This window comes from Rutilus rutilus, assembly GCF_951802725.1.
Source record: "Rutilus rutilus genome assembly, chromosome: 3".
NCBI lineage: Eukaryota > Metazoa > Chordata > Actinopteri > Cypriniformes > Leuciscidae > Rutilus > Rutilus rutilus.
Window position 1 is genome coordinate 10248523 of NC_140211.1, and position 17612 is coordinate 10266134.

A 17612-nucleotide genomic window follows, 5' to 3' on the forward strand; every position below is an offset into this window, starting at 1 on the left:
TGCAAAAATGAAAACTGCTGCTTCTGTGTAGATTAGAGAATCACAGTGTATGAGCGTTGTGCACTCTATACATTATGGTCAAGCATGCGCCCTAAAATAGCATAATGAACAACGCGCAACGCGCCACTGACTTTAGACTAGTTTTTTTCTGGCCAGTGGCGCAATTGTTTTATGGAACAGTAAAATAGCACCAGGGAACGTTTGCGCCGGAACACGCCTCCTTTTTTGCGCTGAACCGCCCAGGGAGCGCAAGTTCATTCCCTAGTTTAGCGACGTGCTTCTGTGGAGGGAAAAGCGCGCTTTGCGCGGGTGCAAAATAGGAATGAAACATGCGTCAGTGTACAAAGTCAATTGCGCTGGGTGCAAGATAGGGACCATAGTGTCAGAACAGTGGCATAGTCCAGCTCGAGTCATTTCCTGATCCTCTTCTCCCCACCATTTCTTGTCCTCTCTGTCACATAACTCTCAATAAATGTAGTCAAAATATGTAGTAACAATATACTGCATGCCGGGCACACAAACAAGCTTGGTACATAGTACACTTTCCAAATCTGCCAAGTTTTGAATATTGAACCTGTAAATATTTAAAACTGCTCGCATGCTTCATATAAGGCCACGGGTAAGTCAGAGACAGGGCCTATTTATTGTGATGTACGGTCATAAAGACACACAATAAGGAAAAATTCGATCAAATATCATACAAGCCTTTGATGGTTTTCAACACAGATACAGACACACAGTCACTGGTTGAAACTTTATGAGAACAACGTGGTAGGCAGTGCCAAACCTTTTATAGTCCCATTGATTTTCTTTAGAAAAACCTTGACATTGAGGCCATTAGCTTGGTTACTTCTCGATTTTTCCTACTGAGAAAGCATGCACATCTTCATTAAATCAACTCTCCTTTCTGCAGGCTGTTCATCTGCATGAGTTTCCAACAAGTCTTTTGTTTGTTCTCTAAAAGGTAAGGCCTGAAGCACCTGGTTAATAACAGAAAGAGTGCAAATCAGTTGACAGATTGAGGAGACGTTCACTGATAGTAAAGTTTCTCATTCTCTCCCTCTCTATTAGTACAAGTGCTGGCAAAGTCCTACAACCAACAGCTCTGTGAAAACACACAAGATGTTCATAATCCTGTAGGAACTCGCTCTTCAAGTCTGTTTCAAATTTGATGACTTTTCTTAATCTGCTGCAGCTTGCCCCCCAAAACCTGCTTGTCGAAATCATTACTCTCCGGTGTTTGCATAATATTTGCTTGTCAAAAGTATGAATAATTTTACTAACTGTATCAACACCCCTCTATGATCTGGAAATAGTGGAGCTCTCATTACTATACTATGCACAATACGCTATATTAGTGCATAGCGTTTGTGACGCTAAATCAGAGTCAGTATGTTAGTGTCCCTGCAAAAAAGGTATGTTCAAACGCTATACTTCACTGCTTGTACTTATCGTTTGGATACACTTAGCTCTAGTACACTACACACACAAAGAACAGGTCATTGTACCCAGTCTCTTGCTGTGAATCTGAGAATCACAATGCTTCCAACACAGATGAAACAATTACAACCATATGCACAAAAAGCACACAGAGCATGCATAAGAAGGATCACCCTCCTCTTCTGTCTGACAAACATATCCGGTACCGTTTCCAGAACATTTCTGTTGTGGTCACAAAATTGCATCATGTATTCTTTCTTCCCTTCGTTCACTTAAGTGGAAGAATGAGCAGCTTCATTCAAAGGTGGTTTGCCCCAATCTTTGCGTGTTTGATTTTATGTGTTCTAGGCTCATCTGAATGCTTGTGCGAACTTAAGTGAGGTTGGAAGCCTGCATTAGATGAGTCAGAGACAAAGCCACACATTACTTTTTAATGACTATCCATACGAAGGAACTCTCTCTCTCTCTGCCTGTCCTACTCTCCTGAACACTTGCTTTTAAAAAATACACAGTCTACATTTTAAAATGCAAGAAAATAATAGAAATGAAGAGGTAACAGAAATAACCAGATGTTTTGAGAGTGGTTGCTAAACCATTGGTAGTGGGTTTCTACATTGTGTGATTGCAAGATGGGTTATTTAACACTGGATAAAAAAATTATTACAAAAATTCAGTCTCTAAGATATTTACTAGATACTTGGTCCCTCCTTCAGTGCACTTTTTTTCTTGATGTGAGACTAAACAAGAGGTCTCAGAAAGCCCTCATCATTCGACAGCCACCCCTCATTCTTTCAAACACTTCTCTGTGTTTATAATCAGCACTTGCTTCAAACTTTGCACAAGCACACACCACATGAGGCTGGCTGTGGGCCCTGGCCTGTACCTTTACACTTTGAACATGCCGTCCCGATCGAATCCCTCCATTTGATATTGTGATAATACTGTATATATTGTGATTGTTGACATCAGAGCACGATCAACATTTTAACAGCGACTTTGAGCAACTGTGCCAGAATAGGTGGGAATGCATCATTGTGGCAGCAACTGGCTGCTGATCTCATGAGAACAGAATTTCACAGTACATCTACAATTACGAGGAGGGCCTTGCTAAACACTAGCGTGATGTCTACAAAAAACATGGCAGCAGGGTCATACATAAATCAGAACTTTACTAAAGCTTTCATGAGACTGTGAAAGACAGGTGAAGGAAAACAGTTGTGTCAGGAAGTGCACACGGGGAGAACAAAAATAGCTATTATTTTCAGTGCGTGTGTATATCAAATAAAGCTGAACCTAAATGTTAGAATAGTCCTCCTAATCCAGCTTAATATGCAGAGACAACTAGCAGTCATCTTATGAGGAGTGTAAACACTATGGGACTGTGGTGCTTTCAAAACATTGCTCCCTCTATTCAACCTTTATATATATACCGTATATACATTATATATATTTAAATGTATAACTAAAACATACTTATATTAAAACGAGTTATTTATTTTTATTAGTTAAGTTATTTTTAGTTGCATTATCGGTTTCCCATTTATTTTGCATGACTGGGTCCTTCTCCTTAGCTCTAGATCAGATTAAATAAACCCAATAAATATGATCAGATTAATTATCCACTGACCTATGGTGGTTATTTACCCCTGACACTCTTTATTAGATCAAAAATAGAGTAAAACCAGTTATATTGTGAAACATTATTGCAATTTAAAATAAACTGCTTTCAATTTTATTTTGAAATATAATTTATTCCTGTGATTCAAGCTGAATTTTCAGCATCATTACTCTATTGCATTTATTTGAAATGGAAATACTTTGTAACATTATAAATGTCTTTGCTGATCAATTTAAAATGTAATGCATCCTTGCTTTAAATGCACAAATACTCAGCGTTGGTGGTAACGCATTACACGTTTCGGGAGTTACATAATCAGTTTACTTTTTTCAAGTAACTAAAGTAACGCATTACTTTTAAATTTACAACGTAATATCTGAGTTTACTCAAATACGTAACACAAGTTACTTTTGACATTTCGTCTACATCCAACGCACATGGCACCCTTTAGCGTCAATATGAGACGCCGATAGCTTTGTTCGGTTATGGGTAGGTTTAGGTCTGGGGTAGGGTTAGGGTTAGACCGCTAGGAGGCGCCTTCTGGCCCATATCTATCTGCGTCTCATATTGACGCTAAAGGGTGCCATGTGCGTTGGATGTAGATGAAATGTCAAAAGCGTCAGTATATGACGCCTTGGGATGAGAACAAGAGTGTTGCGTTTTATTCTCCTGCGTCCTATTCTTCTATGATCCAGAATGGCAGCACAGCTGAAAGGTTTGTTTGAGCTCTGCCTTCTACTGCACAGGTGTGAATTTGCATTTCCTTCAGCCTGAGGCTTTCTTGCCATTAAAAAACAAGCAAGCAATCCAAGCCCAGATTAGAAAAAGTAACAAAAAAAAACAACAACAATGCATTACTTTCCATACAAAAGTAACTAAGTAACTCAATTAGTTACTTTTTTAGGGTGTAACGCAATATTGTAATGCATTACCTTTAAAAGTAACTTTCCCCAACACTGCACAACCACTGACACAGATACACTCACAGAGAAACAGACACACACACACACATACTGTTATCGCCTATGTTTATTGGCAGTGTAAGGTCTTTTCTTGCACAGGCCGGATGGATAATAACACACTGATAATTGTTTAGCACACAAACACTAAGAAATTAGGTCACAAATAACAAAGCGATTTAGTCTGGCAAGGTCAATGCAACTGTGGCAGTGTATATAGCGCAAACCAATCCAACAAAATGACCTAAAATTCAGCTTCAGGCCACATCCATCACTTATTAGCTCAAGTCTCGATTCATTTGGATCCATGAATTACATTTAATCCAGTGTTGTGGCTCCATCTGAGCTTAAGTCTGCCGTCATCATTATACTCACTCGGTATTTTGGAGGAGGAGCATAGCAGTGCTGGCGGTATGCGTGTTACCTTACACCAGCGGAGGGATGGGGTGGGGGGTTCAGGGGATTTGAGGGGAACAGGAACTGTTACATAAGCGTTGTTTTGAAGCGTAGATGCAGCACAAATCGCAGCTGTCTTTAAATAAATAAACATATTTCCTTAAAATTCAAATGATGAACTATAGAATCAGCAAAACACTATATGAATGTTTTACAATGCAACCTAAGAATATAAATCAAGCGATACATAATAAAACATTTATAAAAAATATATTATTCATTATGACTGCATCAACCTGAATACATTATGCAATGCAAATGAAAGTAATGAGTCAAGAAATGAGTCACTACTGTTTTATCCTGTAAACTTAGCTATTATGACAGCCAGTAACATGAACAATCACTTCAGCTGTTAAACTGAGATTTGTGTGCACGTGAGCACATTAGGGTTTTAAAATCAGGCCTAATTGCGGTTTTTAGGACCAAAGTTCAGTCCTGATCTTTCTTTTTCCTGGTACTTGGAAAGATAAGCAGAACTAGAGTACAGAAACAGCTGTGTGTGTAAGTGTCCCTGTCTGTCTCAAGTCTCCCCCTACTGCCTTTTCCCTCAGCAAACAGAAGAAGGACTCACACATAAACTCTAGATAATGTCAAGGTGGCTTCTGAGTTATGGTATTAGTTGTGAAAATGTAGGTTGCAATATAAAAACATCTAAGCTTCGGTGTAAGTTCAAGCAGCTGTCGAGGTTTTAAGTTACTTCAATACGCGTTCTTGTACGTGTAGACGACTCTTACTTGCAAGTTGACACAAATCAAAAAATGTGTTAGTAACTGTTTAGTAAATGTTTCAGATGTCATTTGGAAGGATGGTCTGTCAACTCTTGAGCACATTTTGTTCATCCCAGTATTACTCAACACTCACCAAAGGGAACACTGGTGACTTCACGAAACTATTTAACATTTACAAAAACACTAAATAGAGCTAAAACATCTATAGAGTGGTGCAGGTTTGACGTCATAACCTGGAAGACTAATTCTCCCGAGGTTTCCTATGAGGTTTTTTTAATGGGGTTTTTCAATTTATGAGTAAAATAAAGCCTGTGGTAAACATAACTTGATGATACGCTGACGTTTTGTTCTACAACGTAAACTGCACACACTCACACCCCAAACTTATCTAGTTACTTATTAGAAACATATGTTTTCAAAAATGAACATAACTGTTTCAGAAATCGTGTTTTCGGTATGGGTGTGCAGTTTAGTTGTAGAACAAAATGTCCCAAGTATTGTCACGACACAACATGAATGCATTATATATTAAATAAGCCATCATCTGCAATAATGAGCAGCAAGGGGAGATTATTCTTCCGATGTCTTCCAAGGACTGAGTGATCTTGATCCAACTGGGAAGGCTCACACAACTTTACAAACAACCTTCACATGGCAACTTTTAAAGTGCCCCTATTATGTTTTTTTCCGAATATTACATTTTATGCAGTGTGTAATATCGCTTTTTGTGAATGTAAAAGGTCTGCAAAGTTTTAAAGATCAAAGTGCACGACAAATAAAGTTATTAATCGATTCTGAACTGTTGAAACGAGTCGTCAGTAATTCCAGTCTCACTTCCTGTTACAAATCTACGTAACAATGTAACTCATTTGCATAATGCCAGTCTAAGGTCTTCATTGGCTGCCAGTGAACAACGTCTTCTTTGACCCTCAAACACTGTAGTGGTAGCTGAGTCTGGAAGAGTTTGGTTCGCTGTTTTCAGCGCTGAGAATCCACTTTGATGCACTTCAAAAGGACGAGGACTCACGCCCGAATTGATACAGATACGGCATTTCGGTTTTGACACACGATGTAAGCTGTAGACCAATCACAACAGACTGGGCCGTCTGACCAATCAGAGCAGAGTAGCTCTCGGAAAGGAGGGGTTTAGAGAGACTGAGACCGTTTTCAGACTCTTTTGAGAAATGGGGTGATGTGCAATGTATATTATGAGAACATTAAAGTGTACCCATTGTAGCAGACCTCCAAAACAAAATTAGGAACCTTTAAAACAGCATAATAGGGGCAGTTTGAAATAGTTCATCTAGTTTTACCACAACGAATTCACAAGTGTCCCCTGTATACTCACAAACACACGATCTTTCTAAGTTCCTTTCGCACATGTGTTTTCTGTTATCACAACACACACACACACACACACACAAAAACACACAAATGCTGGCACTGCCACGTTAACCCAGATGAACCCTTTGCTGGTCAGCATTATCATGAAGTTTCCAGATCTGCTTGTGGTTTTCGGTTTCAGTGCCACATGGAAGCATATTAGTGGTTTTCGCTCTGCCAAACTCGAGCTGGAGTGATGAAAGATGTAACAAGCGAGAGGACGAGTCTGCTATCCACACCAGCAGCTGATATTGGCCAATCAGCACACACACACTGACGCAAACAGATTTCATTTACAAGCCAATTCCACTTCTAGCGTATAACACTGAAAAATGTAGCAAAAGTGGACTACAAAAGAGATCAAATAAAGTAAATTTTATATAAGCAACTTAAAATAATAAACATCAAGAACATCCTGAGCAAGTTCAGTTTGATAACTAATGATGCAGTTGAATAATTTAATAAACATAAAACTTAATCATAGCATGGGGAATTATGATGACATAAATGTTTGGTTTTTAGATTTAAGACATGTTTTAGCTCTATGTAAGTGTTTTTGATTATATTTTGGTGCAGAAGTCAAGCCACCATTAAAAGTAAGTAATCTTTGGTGAAGTTTCTTCCAGTATTTTCAGCTTGTTTAGGTGTAGCCTATAGAAGTAACTGCTACTACTAAGTCATGCGACTGTGGTGTTGTTTGTTTGTAACCTACGTTTAGCTTTTGACTTCTGCCAATTGTATTTACTCTTCAAAATTCATAAAAGTTGTGTTCATTTGTGAAGATTATCATGATGAACAAAACATGCAAGAATCATAAGCTTTTGTTAGTCACAGAGACACAGGCCTTATTTTCTGCAAAAAGCCAAAAGCCAATGGAAAAATCCTTTTGGGTTTTGTCAAGTGAACCAGGATGATCATCCCTGCACTACCCTATTGTGTAATGTTAATCCTCAGTTGTGCATAAATACAAGCTTATTGAACTTTGATCCACAAGTAAAAAAAAAACTCCTATTCGGTTTGACCAACTTTAATTGTTGTTGAGTATTGAATATATCGGGTATACTGACAAATGTCTTGAAGCTAGTTGACTCAAGTTTTTGAGTTTTCTCAACTTTGGATTTTATAGTGTATTTTTAATGAAAATGTTGTTATAAATCTCATGGGTGTCATTCGCTTTGAGATAGAAAAGTAAAAAGATTGCAATTCCGTTTAATGCCGCTAGTGGCGCAGACTCACAGACTTTACAATCACATTACTTTTATGCCTTGATATTTTCAGAAGTGCTGAGAGAGAAGTACTCAAAAAAAATAGCTCCAAAATTAATACATTATAGGGGAAAATCATCCAAAATTAGTAAGACAACGTACCTGATTCAACAGTGACCCACAGGTGAGAGATTTGGCAAGAGCTTGTGTAAGTTAACCGTCGGTAGCGGCGTCTCTGTATTCGCCAGGCGCGCGTAAAATAATAATATCAACGGGTTAGTATTTGTGTTTACTACGAGTATAATTTAAACACCTTTATTAAACAACTCCCAAGCAAGCGACATTATTTAGCAGGAGTAGTTTAGTCCGCTTCCCTCGCGAGCGCGTGTTCCCCCCATTAAAGCTCCAGGAGAACAAATAAAAGAGGAACTAATATTACCAAAGCAGTGAATGTAATGGTTTATTATGCAATATTTGGATTACAATAACGATTAAAAATCACATAGGCTATAGCTGAATATTAATCTAACATAAACCCATGCTATTTCCTCTTTGGCCTACGCATTCTAATATGGACACACTTGTATTAAAAAATATATTTTTTGTGCTTGTTTATTTGATCATTAATTAACCAACCTAAAATATTTGGTCAACAAAAACTAGGTTTACAGTACAGTATTACACAGTGACCATGAGCAGAGACCGTGTGATACAAGCTTAAATAATGATTATCATGATTGTTTTTCTTTTGATTCAGATTGTTATCAGCCATACAAATCCTGACTTGACTATAAGTAAATATTTGATGCGATGCATTGGTCCAGTGAGATCAGGTCTTCCTTAGTATATTTGCTTATTTCTGAACTGAAACTTCAGAACAATATTCAGATTATAATTATCCATAAAATGATTATATTTAATTTGATATTTTGCTACTGCACATGGAGCTGACTCTGCTATAATCGATTGTCAGTGGTTATGTTGAGGGATTTTGGGTTCTAATCCACCCTAATTTAACTCTATTTTAATCAACCAAAATGGCAGCTATACATCAGTGGATGTTTCATTAACGTTTTGTTATTTTACTGCTCCCAGGTTCCTTTCTGTGGCTGATAAGAACTGCAAAGACATTAAAAATAATAAATTCCCGCAGCGTTTGATACATTTCTGCTGCAAGACGTTTCCTACAGTGTGACGACAAAATCATTCATGGAAAGAGGACGGGAAGGGAGGGAAGATGGACCGTAAATGACGCCTACTACGATTAATGGCACTCTCCTGTTTGGTACACTGTGAACAAGCAATAGAAAAAATAAGCAGATTTCTGTGAAAATCGCTGCTTTGTTGTTTAAGCCAGGAGAAGTGCAGTCATTTCCCAGAAGTTGATTCGGTCTAAGTGGCGCTTCAGCTGGTGAGTGATTGCTGCCACGTCTTAATCCATTATCTTTAGACTCAGTCTAGAATTATATTTTTTAAAGGGTTTGCTTTATAAATTCTGTCATGAATTACTCACCCTCATGTCGTCTCAAACCCGTAAGACTTTCGTTTGAAAAAAAGAGATTGTAAAACTAATGTTTTAGTTTTACGATCTCTTTATGAACTTTTTGAAGCGTCAAAGTGGTAGATGCGTAGCTGTCAATGGAGGGACAGAAAGCTCTCAGATTTCATCGAAAAGATCTTCATTTGTGTTCAGAAGATGAAGGAAAGTCTTACAGGTTTGGAACGACACGAGGGGGAGTAATTAATGACAGAATTTTCATTTTTGGGTGAACTGTTCCTTTAAGAAATTTCTCCCTGCCAACTGAACCCAACAACCTTACTCTGACTCCCTCAGATATCAACAATGAAACAAAACAATAAATGTCCTTTTATTTCCTTTTATAGGTTAAATCAGGAAGCAAGAAAATTAAGTCAACAAATCGTGTGCATATGTGTGAAGGTCTGTATAATGTGGGAAAACTGGCCAAAATGACTAATATGTTAATCCCTGAGCTATTTGCGTTCGGTTCTCTGTACTTATTCGGCTTACAGTATGTATCATTGTTCTGCAGAGTTTATCATGAATCAGCATGACTGACTGCATGAAGCTCATGTGGTCACCATCACTACTCAGGGTTCCTAGCTTGGAAATGAATGGAAAGTCATTTTCAAATCTGGGTAAGTATGGAAAAAAGAAAACAAGAGTGGGAAAAAATATGCCTTTGTCATAATTAGGCTAAGTGGTTGTCGAACACGACTGAATGAATTCGAGGCGCACATTTTCATTACGCAAAACTTTTGAACTTCACTCTGAGTGCACTTTGCATGTTTGGTGATCGTGCAACATCAAACCACTTTTATGGTATCAAATTAATCTGTCAGAGGTGAATATATGCGTGTTATATAGCGTTTTAGGATTCTTCTCATCATATAAGCCCATGTTTTCACTTTGAGAAAACCAACAACAAGTATACCAAATATAATGCGGTAAGAACCATTTATGTTAAATATGGTTTGAAAAATCTACACAGTTTTGCAAGTTTAAATCTGGAAAATTTTTATTTTAAAATGAAAAATGTGTAGGAACCCTGACTGTGATTAACACAAGCTTTTTTCATATATTTAATATTTATATTTTTGACAAATATATATATAAAGTTAAACCTCCTTATTATTATTGGAAAAAAATACACACACATATATATATATATATATATATATCTAACACATACATTGTTATATATAACAATGTAAATATTCATTAATATTAACATAAATATGATTAAAATATGTATTTTAATATGCATTTTCTAGCTCACTGTCACAAATCTTAAACATAATTTTGTGTAGGATTGACTTTAAAACTATTTTACTAAACTTCACAAATTAACATTGAATTAAACGCGAAATTTTCAAGTAGAAAGATTGAAATTGTATTTTCTTGTTAAACATACTCCCCGTAATCTTAGTTTTAGTTACGACTTCAGACTATTATTCAAACTTACAGTGAGCCTAACACAACCAGAAAGAAGCTGTTGCTGGGCTAGTCCTGAGAACTGCTTTATAGACTGTACAGTGATGAGCCACATGGATATTTCTGTCACAGGCTTACATTTCAGGATCTGGTCATGTTTAAGCAGCACTTAAGTTGTTATACGGGGTGCATGAGGGTCAAACAGTAGGAAGCTTGCTGCTGAACAGCAGACTCAAGCCCTCTGTGATCTGCTTCATTACATCAGATTTAGCATTAAAATAGAACAAGCTCTGCCGTTGGCTGTGTGTTCGTGTGTGTGTGTGTCCAAGATCTCACAGAGACAATAATTACCAGCACATTAAGGAGATGAGAGAGGCTTAGGGAAGTTTAACCTTTGAGCCATGAGCCAGTCAGACTGGCATCACATACTGTACAAACACACAAACACACAGTGTTTTCCTTGAGACGGCAGTGGCGATGTGATGTTGTGGTGCTGTGTAAAGTAAAGAAAGATTTGTTTGAGTTCACAGAGGTCATTACTGTTTCCATATAAACATTAAGTCAGAATAGGCTACATGCATGATATGGCTTTATCTTTGGAATTGACTAAACAAGGTATTTATATGAATAAATTGAGCCGAAAGTAGCATTTGATTCTAAAATAGACCAGACAGACTCGGCTTAACGTGGGTTTCACCTGCAAATATTGCTCATGTGTGAGGTGCCAATGGTGAGAAAACAAGTTCCTCCAACCTAATTTCTTCTCTCTGTTTGCAGCTGTACAAATATCAAACATGGAAAATCTGCTCACAGCGGCGAGTCTGCTTGGTATTTGTTCAATTGAATTTGGCATTCGAAATCCACACGACACCAGGAATGCAGGTGAGTTTCCCAGGACCCTCCTTTATTCACATATGCACTACTGTTCAAAAGTTTGGGGTCAGCTCTCATGCTCAACGAGGCTGCATTTATTTAATAACAAAAATACGGTGAAAACAGCAATATTGTGAAATATTATAATATTTGAAATGTTTTTTTATTTGAATATATTTTATAATATAAATGTAATTTATTCGTGTGATGTCAGAGATACATTTTCAGCATCATTTCTCCAGTCTTCGGTGTTTCATGATCCTTCAAAAATCATTCTAATATGATGATCTGGTGCACAAGAATTTTTAAAAATATTATTATCAATGTTTAAAACAGTTGCTTAAAGGAACAGTTCACCCAAAAATGAAAATTCTGTCATTAATCACTCACCTTCATGTCATTTTAAACCCATAAGACTTTCGATCATCTTCAGCACACAAATAAAGATATTTTTTGATTATTTCTGTCTCTCCATTGACAGCTACACAACTACCACTTTGACTCTTCAAAAAGTGCATAAGGAGATCGTAAACTAATTCATATGAATTGAATGGTTTAGTCCAAATTTTCGCTTTATATGATGAACAGATTGAATTTAGGCTTTGTTTTTCAAAGATTAACGAAAGTCTTACATGCTTGGAACGACATGAGGGTGAGTAAATTATGAATTTTTTTTTTTTTTTTTTTTTGGGTGAACTATCCTTTTCATATTTGTATGGAAAACATGACATTTTTTTTCAGGATTCTTTGAAAAAGTTCAAAAGAACAGCATAAATGTCTTTACTGACACTTTTGATTAAAGGCAGGTTTATTTCTTAAAAAAAACTTTTCCCCAAATTTGTTTAAACTGTCTTTATATACCAATACATAATTAAAATGTAAGTACTCTGAAAAGGAGAGTATAAAAATCGAGTGTCTGTAGTCCTCTCAGGGCTGCAATAAACACAGCTACTTATTTCCATTCGGAACGAATGAAATGATTGGCTGGGCGACTGTCACTCTCCCTCGCTACCATGGCTACCACCCCCGCCGCTACAGGAGCTGCCCACATAAACAGTTTTTTGAGAAAAAACCTGCCTACCCTGCCTTTAATTGAATGCATTCTTACTTACTGAACCCAAACTTTTGCACAATAATGTATGTTTATTTGGGCCACCTGATAAACTCTCCTCTAAACATTTTCTTTATATGAAAAAATTGTTAACACCAACTTTTTTTTAGCTTTGTTTTGCTAAGTTCAGCCCCTGAACCAAATGGTTCAGCATTGTTCTTCGCTGTTTTCGAAACTTTCCACTGTTGATGCTTCTAATGACTGTGGTCTATGTTCAGATGTGGTTAGTCAGGAATATACTGACAAAATAGACAGCTGCAAGTCCAAAACCTTAGTCAAAGGGAAAATATTCAACTGTTTGCCCCACTTAACTCCCTACCCACAGTGCAATGGTTGATCGGGGTGCAAATTCTTGTGCTTGCCAGTAAATATCCAAGATCGTGATTACCAGTTAAATCACAGTTGTATGTAAACATCAAAACACAGATCCTGTGGGTTTTTAAAAGCCTAATATAATTTAATAAACAGAATACCTAGTGCGTGGCAAGTCTAGTTATGCCAATATGTTGAGATAACAAACACTGATGCATGCAAAGTGAATGATTGAATAAATCAGTATGAAAGAAAACAAATGTTTGAAGGAACAGACTATAGAGACAAACCCCAGACTCGATGAATAGCATATGAATGAATCAAAGCGAATGAAAGCGGCAACTGAAATATCATCCCCAGTGTAATTTGAGATTACTGTTGGACAGATTCCCAATCATCATGCCTAGTAGTGTCTGTAAAGAATATGGACAGGGAGTAAATGCATTAAGATGTGTAAAAGCATTAAGATGTGTAAAAGCAAAAACATTCCCACAGGTCATTTAGCAGTTGTCATGCCCATCAACAGGTCAAGCCCAGTAGAAAGCAAGTATGGAGGGAAGACAGATGACAAAATGTTTTAACAGCCAATCAGCAGACTGGTTTGTTTAGCTTGTTAAGTTTGGGGGGTTTATGGACGACAACTGGAGGGCCGTCTCTATAGCCGAAGTGCCTGAAACTCGGCGTCATCTCCTTTACTCACCTTTCATCCCTGCCTTAACACACACATTCTGTCACTGTCTTTATCCCATGTAAATTCAACAAGGCTTTGCATTGCATTCAGAGTAAATATGTGAAATTCCACCCTTTGGTTGCAAACAAAACCTTTTTCAGTATCTGCACGTTTCTGTGTGTATGTAATATGAGATGTTAAAGCACATATGGTGTGGCATATGGTTGGTGTGTTCATTATGCTCTCATTATGTAATGCAGTAATAGCACATTGGACTCTTGATATTGGTTTGCAAGGGTTGCGTCACATGTTGGGTTTGTTAGTTGTATCTCCTGGAGCCAAGGAACACGCAGGACTGTGTAATTGCTGTAGGAGTCACGGTCACTGCCCTTTTTGTCTGTTTACTCTTTGCAAGTGTACCTGCTTTCGCCAGTACAGTTTATTCTAAGAGGAATGACGGGTTATATAATATTCAGTATTTTGTTAATACCAATTGATTTAATTTGCAGCTTTTAGGACGCATTAATAGAGTTTATTTAGTTGGGTTATTCCACACTAGTATCACGAAAGAAGACAGAAGTGTTGATTGTTTGTATAGGCCTAGCAGCTAAAAGAAATTAATGAAGAAAGCTTTGCAATTTGGCGTAAATTACAAAAAGTATAGTTTTCAATCGTTAAGATAGATTGCAAGTTAGTCAGTGTGAGCTAAATGCGCTATTTATTGATCGCTGTCTCTATAAATAAAATAAAAAAACGTAAGTACTATCATTATTTGTAATTTATTACAAATTATATGTCACAAAAAAAATCCCAATAATTTGTTTAAACCGCCTTGACGTTTAGTTTAAATGGGTTGCACTTGCTCGAGAGGAACGTCGACCGATTAAAAATGTCTGCCAATTAGAAAAGTTGAACTGAATCTCAGACGATTGAAAATGACTGACTATTAGAAAAGTCATTGAATAATTCGCCCATTCTAAATAACAGATATAAATGGAAAGTGTAACGTCGTAACATTGCGCAAGTTGAGCTCTAGTGAGAAGACATGATAACGTGTGCTTGGGTTGTGTGGATAAGGACCACGCTGAGCCTCAGTAACAGTCTTTCCCTTCTTCGACAGCAAAGGAGGCCCACTACCCAACTTGGGGGCAACTACTTCGCTGAAGAGGAAGAAAAACACTGTTGTTTCAACACCACGACCAGCTACTAATGCATTGAGAAAGTCTGTGGAGGATGTATGGAAAGCTGTTTAACATTTAATCCTTAAAACATACTAGTATCTATTTTCATGACACTAGTATCTACTCCATTAGGTACTAGTTCTTATTCATTTGCTACTAGTGCTTATTCTTTAGATACTAGTAGACACTAGTACTTATTCATTAGATAGTTCTTATTTTTTAGATACTAGTAACTTTTTAGACCAAAGATATCTTGAATTTAATATGTATACTTTTTAAATGTACATTTCCGATTAGTATATAGACCTTATCTTTGATTACTGTTATTTCATGAGTTTTTGGATTGTTCTGCTGATGAAACGCTGCAAAAATATCTTTCCGAGAAATTTCAGTAGACAAACTCCAGACAACGTGAGGTGTGGAACATTATAAGTGATCTAAGTAGGAGTTTTATACAGCTTTTTATTGCACATGCAAATGGAAAAAAAAAAAACACAGTAAATCCCTGACAGACTCACTCTGAATAAGGCCTATAATACTCTGAATATTAATGAACCAGTAAGAGAGAGATCAGAAATAAGAAGATGGCACTTAGAGGTGATATGAATTCTTTCATTTTTTATCCATATTATATGAATTATATGACACAAATATATTTTTAATTTAGCGTTTTAAGCCATTATATTTCACTGTTTGCCCGTTCTCGTGTTTCTTTGATGTTATCATCATCATAGAATTCATTCATAGATGTCTGATACTACAGATACCACTGTCAGCAGGCGAATTCGCTGTATTAGAGACACTGACCGCTTAAGAAACCGTGCAGAAAACAGTGAATGTACAAGCAAAGGTGTTTCAGTTTCACCAATAATAAGACCATCTCTGGTTTTGCTGACAGAAAGAACGACTAGTGACCTTATAAGAGATAGTTCACACAGAAATGAAAATGTTGTCATCATTTTACTCACCCACAAGTTATTCCAAACCCGTATGAATTTCTCTCTTCTGATGAACACAAAAGAAGATATTTTGAAGAATGACAGTACCAAACCAGTTGATGGACCCCATTGACTTACATAGTATTTACATTCATCAACTGTTTGGCTACAAACATTCTTCAAAATAAGTGTGTTCAGCAGAAGAAAGAAGCTCACACAGGTTTGGAACAACTTGAGGGCGAGTAAATGATGACAAAATTTTCATTTTTGGGGTGAACTATCTCTTTAAGAGACGCATCATTCTTAGTGTGCTGCATTTTATTAACAACATTGTGCTTTAATATACCATTTCACACATAGCTACTATTTATTTTATTACCCAGGCGGATTTAGATGCACTGACATGCAAGATGCAATTAAACGAAGCTTGCCACGTTAACACCTAATTTCCACACACACACATTTCCCAGACTTACTCTTGCATTGAAGTTCGACCATCGCCTGGTACCATTCCTCCTGGTCCGTGTCGTTCTCCGCCGCCACCACGAAACTCTCAGCCCGTGTGTAGAGCACTATCATGTGCTTATTCTTCGAGTCGGCCCGTTTGTTGATGTTGAAGCACGTCTCCAGCGCAAGAGCCTTTTTGGGCACGGGAGCCTTACCTCGAAATTTCTTCTCGCTTTCATAGTATTCGAGTCGGGCCGGGCCGCGTTCAGAAGCCGTCCGTAACACGAAGTACCGCCGGTGCATGGACTTCTGCTTGCGGAGATACCCGCTTTTACGGACGTCCTCGGTGCTATTCTGCAAATCTGCGTGGTTCTCCATGGCTCGCGGGGTCTGTTTCGCTCAACCAAAGTTGAATCCCGTTAAAAGTCGCAAACGACAAACAAATGCAACCTCCGTTCCTTCTGTAAAGTCATGTGCGCATTGTCCAACAAGCAGTTTCTTTGCAAAAGTCCTGTCACCTTTTCCTGGGCAGAACGAGAACGCGCACACGCGAGCACATGTGCGAGAAATAGCGCAACTACTACTATTTAGAAGAAGCTTTAGTTGAGTTGAATAATCTCATTACGGGAGCGTACAGTGGACAGTTCCCTGTCACCCCTCCTCTCCAGCGCAGCGTTCACTGCTACTGTGTGAAGCTCTGACACTCATCAGTCTGCTGTAGTTTCTGTGTGTGTGTGTGTGTGTAAGAGAGAGAGAGAGAGAGAGCTGCTGTGCAGAGCACGAGGTTGCGGTCCAGAATCGGATTTCATTCGCTTCTGGATTGTCCTGACTCGTCCTGACTCAAAACTGCCTTTTTTTTTCAAGGTCTTACCAGCTAACCCTTCTTGGCAAACAATTTTTTTTTTTTTGGCAAACATTTATTCTTAAAAAAAAAAAAAGAAGTATATTTTTTGTTAGTAGCCTACTTATTAAAGCGAGAATCCTTTTCAGTGTCACTAACTATTGATTAGACTCTAATACGTATTAATAGTGATTAGTACGTATTTAATTAAATATATTCATTTGCCTTTGTGTCTAGTCAATTTTCCCATTAACTAAAACGGTAACACTTTACAATAAGGTTTCATTAGTCAACTGCTTACTTTAGTTAACGTGAACTAAGAATTAGTGTGAAATTACAGTATATTCCAGGTTAATAATCGCATTACTTTCACATTTCAAAGTAGGATTTACTGTGAGTTTACAGTATTGGAAAACACAATTTACTTTAAACAAACATCATTCTGTATTTCTCCAGTGCACATGTACTAAATTACCCAGCATGCAGTGCGGCATGCA

General features: G+C 37.5%; 1 protein-coding gene and 1 long non-coding RNA gene across 2 annotated transcripts in view; one reads left to right on the forward strand and one right to left on the reverse strand.

The window, feature by feature from the left end:
- Positions 1–17018, reverse strand: part of LOC311287081 (insulin receptor substrate 1-B) — a 53923-nt gene extending 36905 nt beyond the window's left edge. The window contains exon 1 of the mRNA XM_084403672.1: positions 16304–17018. Coding sequence (XP_084259798.1) covers positions 16304–16652 — 349 coding nt within the window. The 5' untranslated portion in view covers positions 16653–17018. The remainder of the gene's footprint in view (positions 1–16303) is intronic.
- Positions 8981–15411, forward strand: LOC311287082. Its single transcript, XR_014626687.1, has 5 exons — positions 8981–9200; positions 9674–9728; positions 9841–9946; positions 11520–11624; positions 14829–15411. It is a non-coding gene; the product is annotated as an uncharacterized lncRNA (long non-coding RNA).
- Positions 17019–17612: the final 594 nt, after the last annotated feature.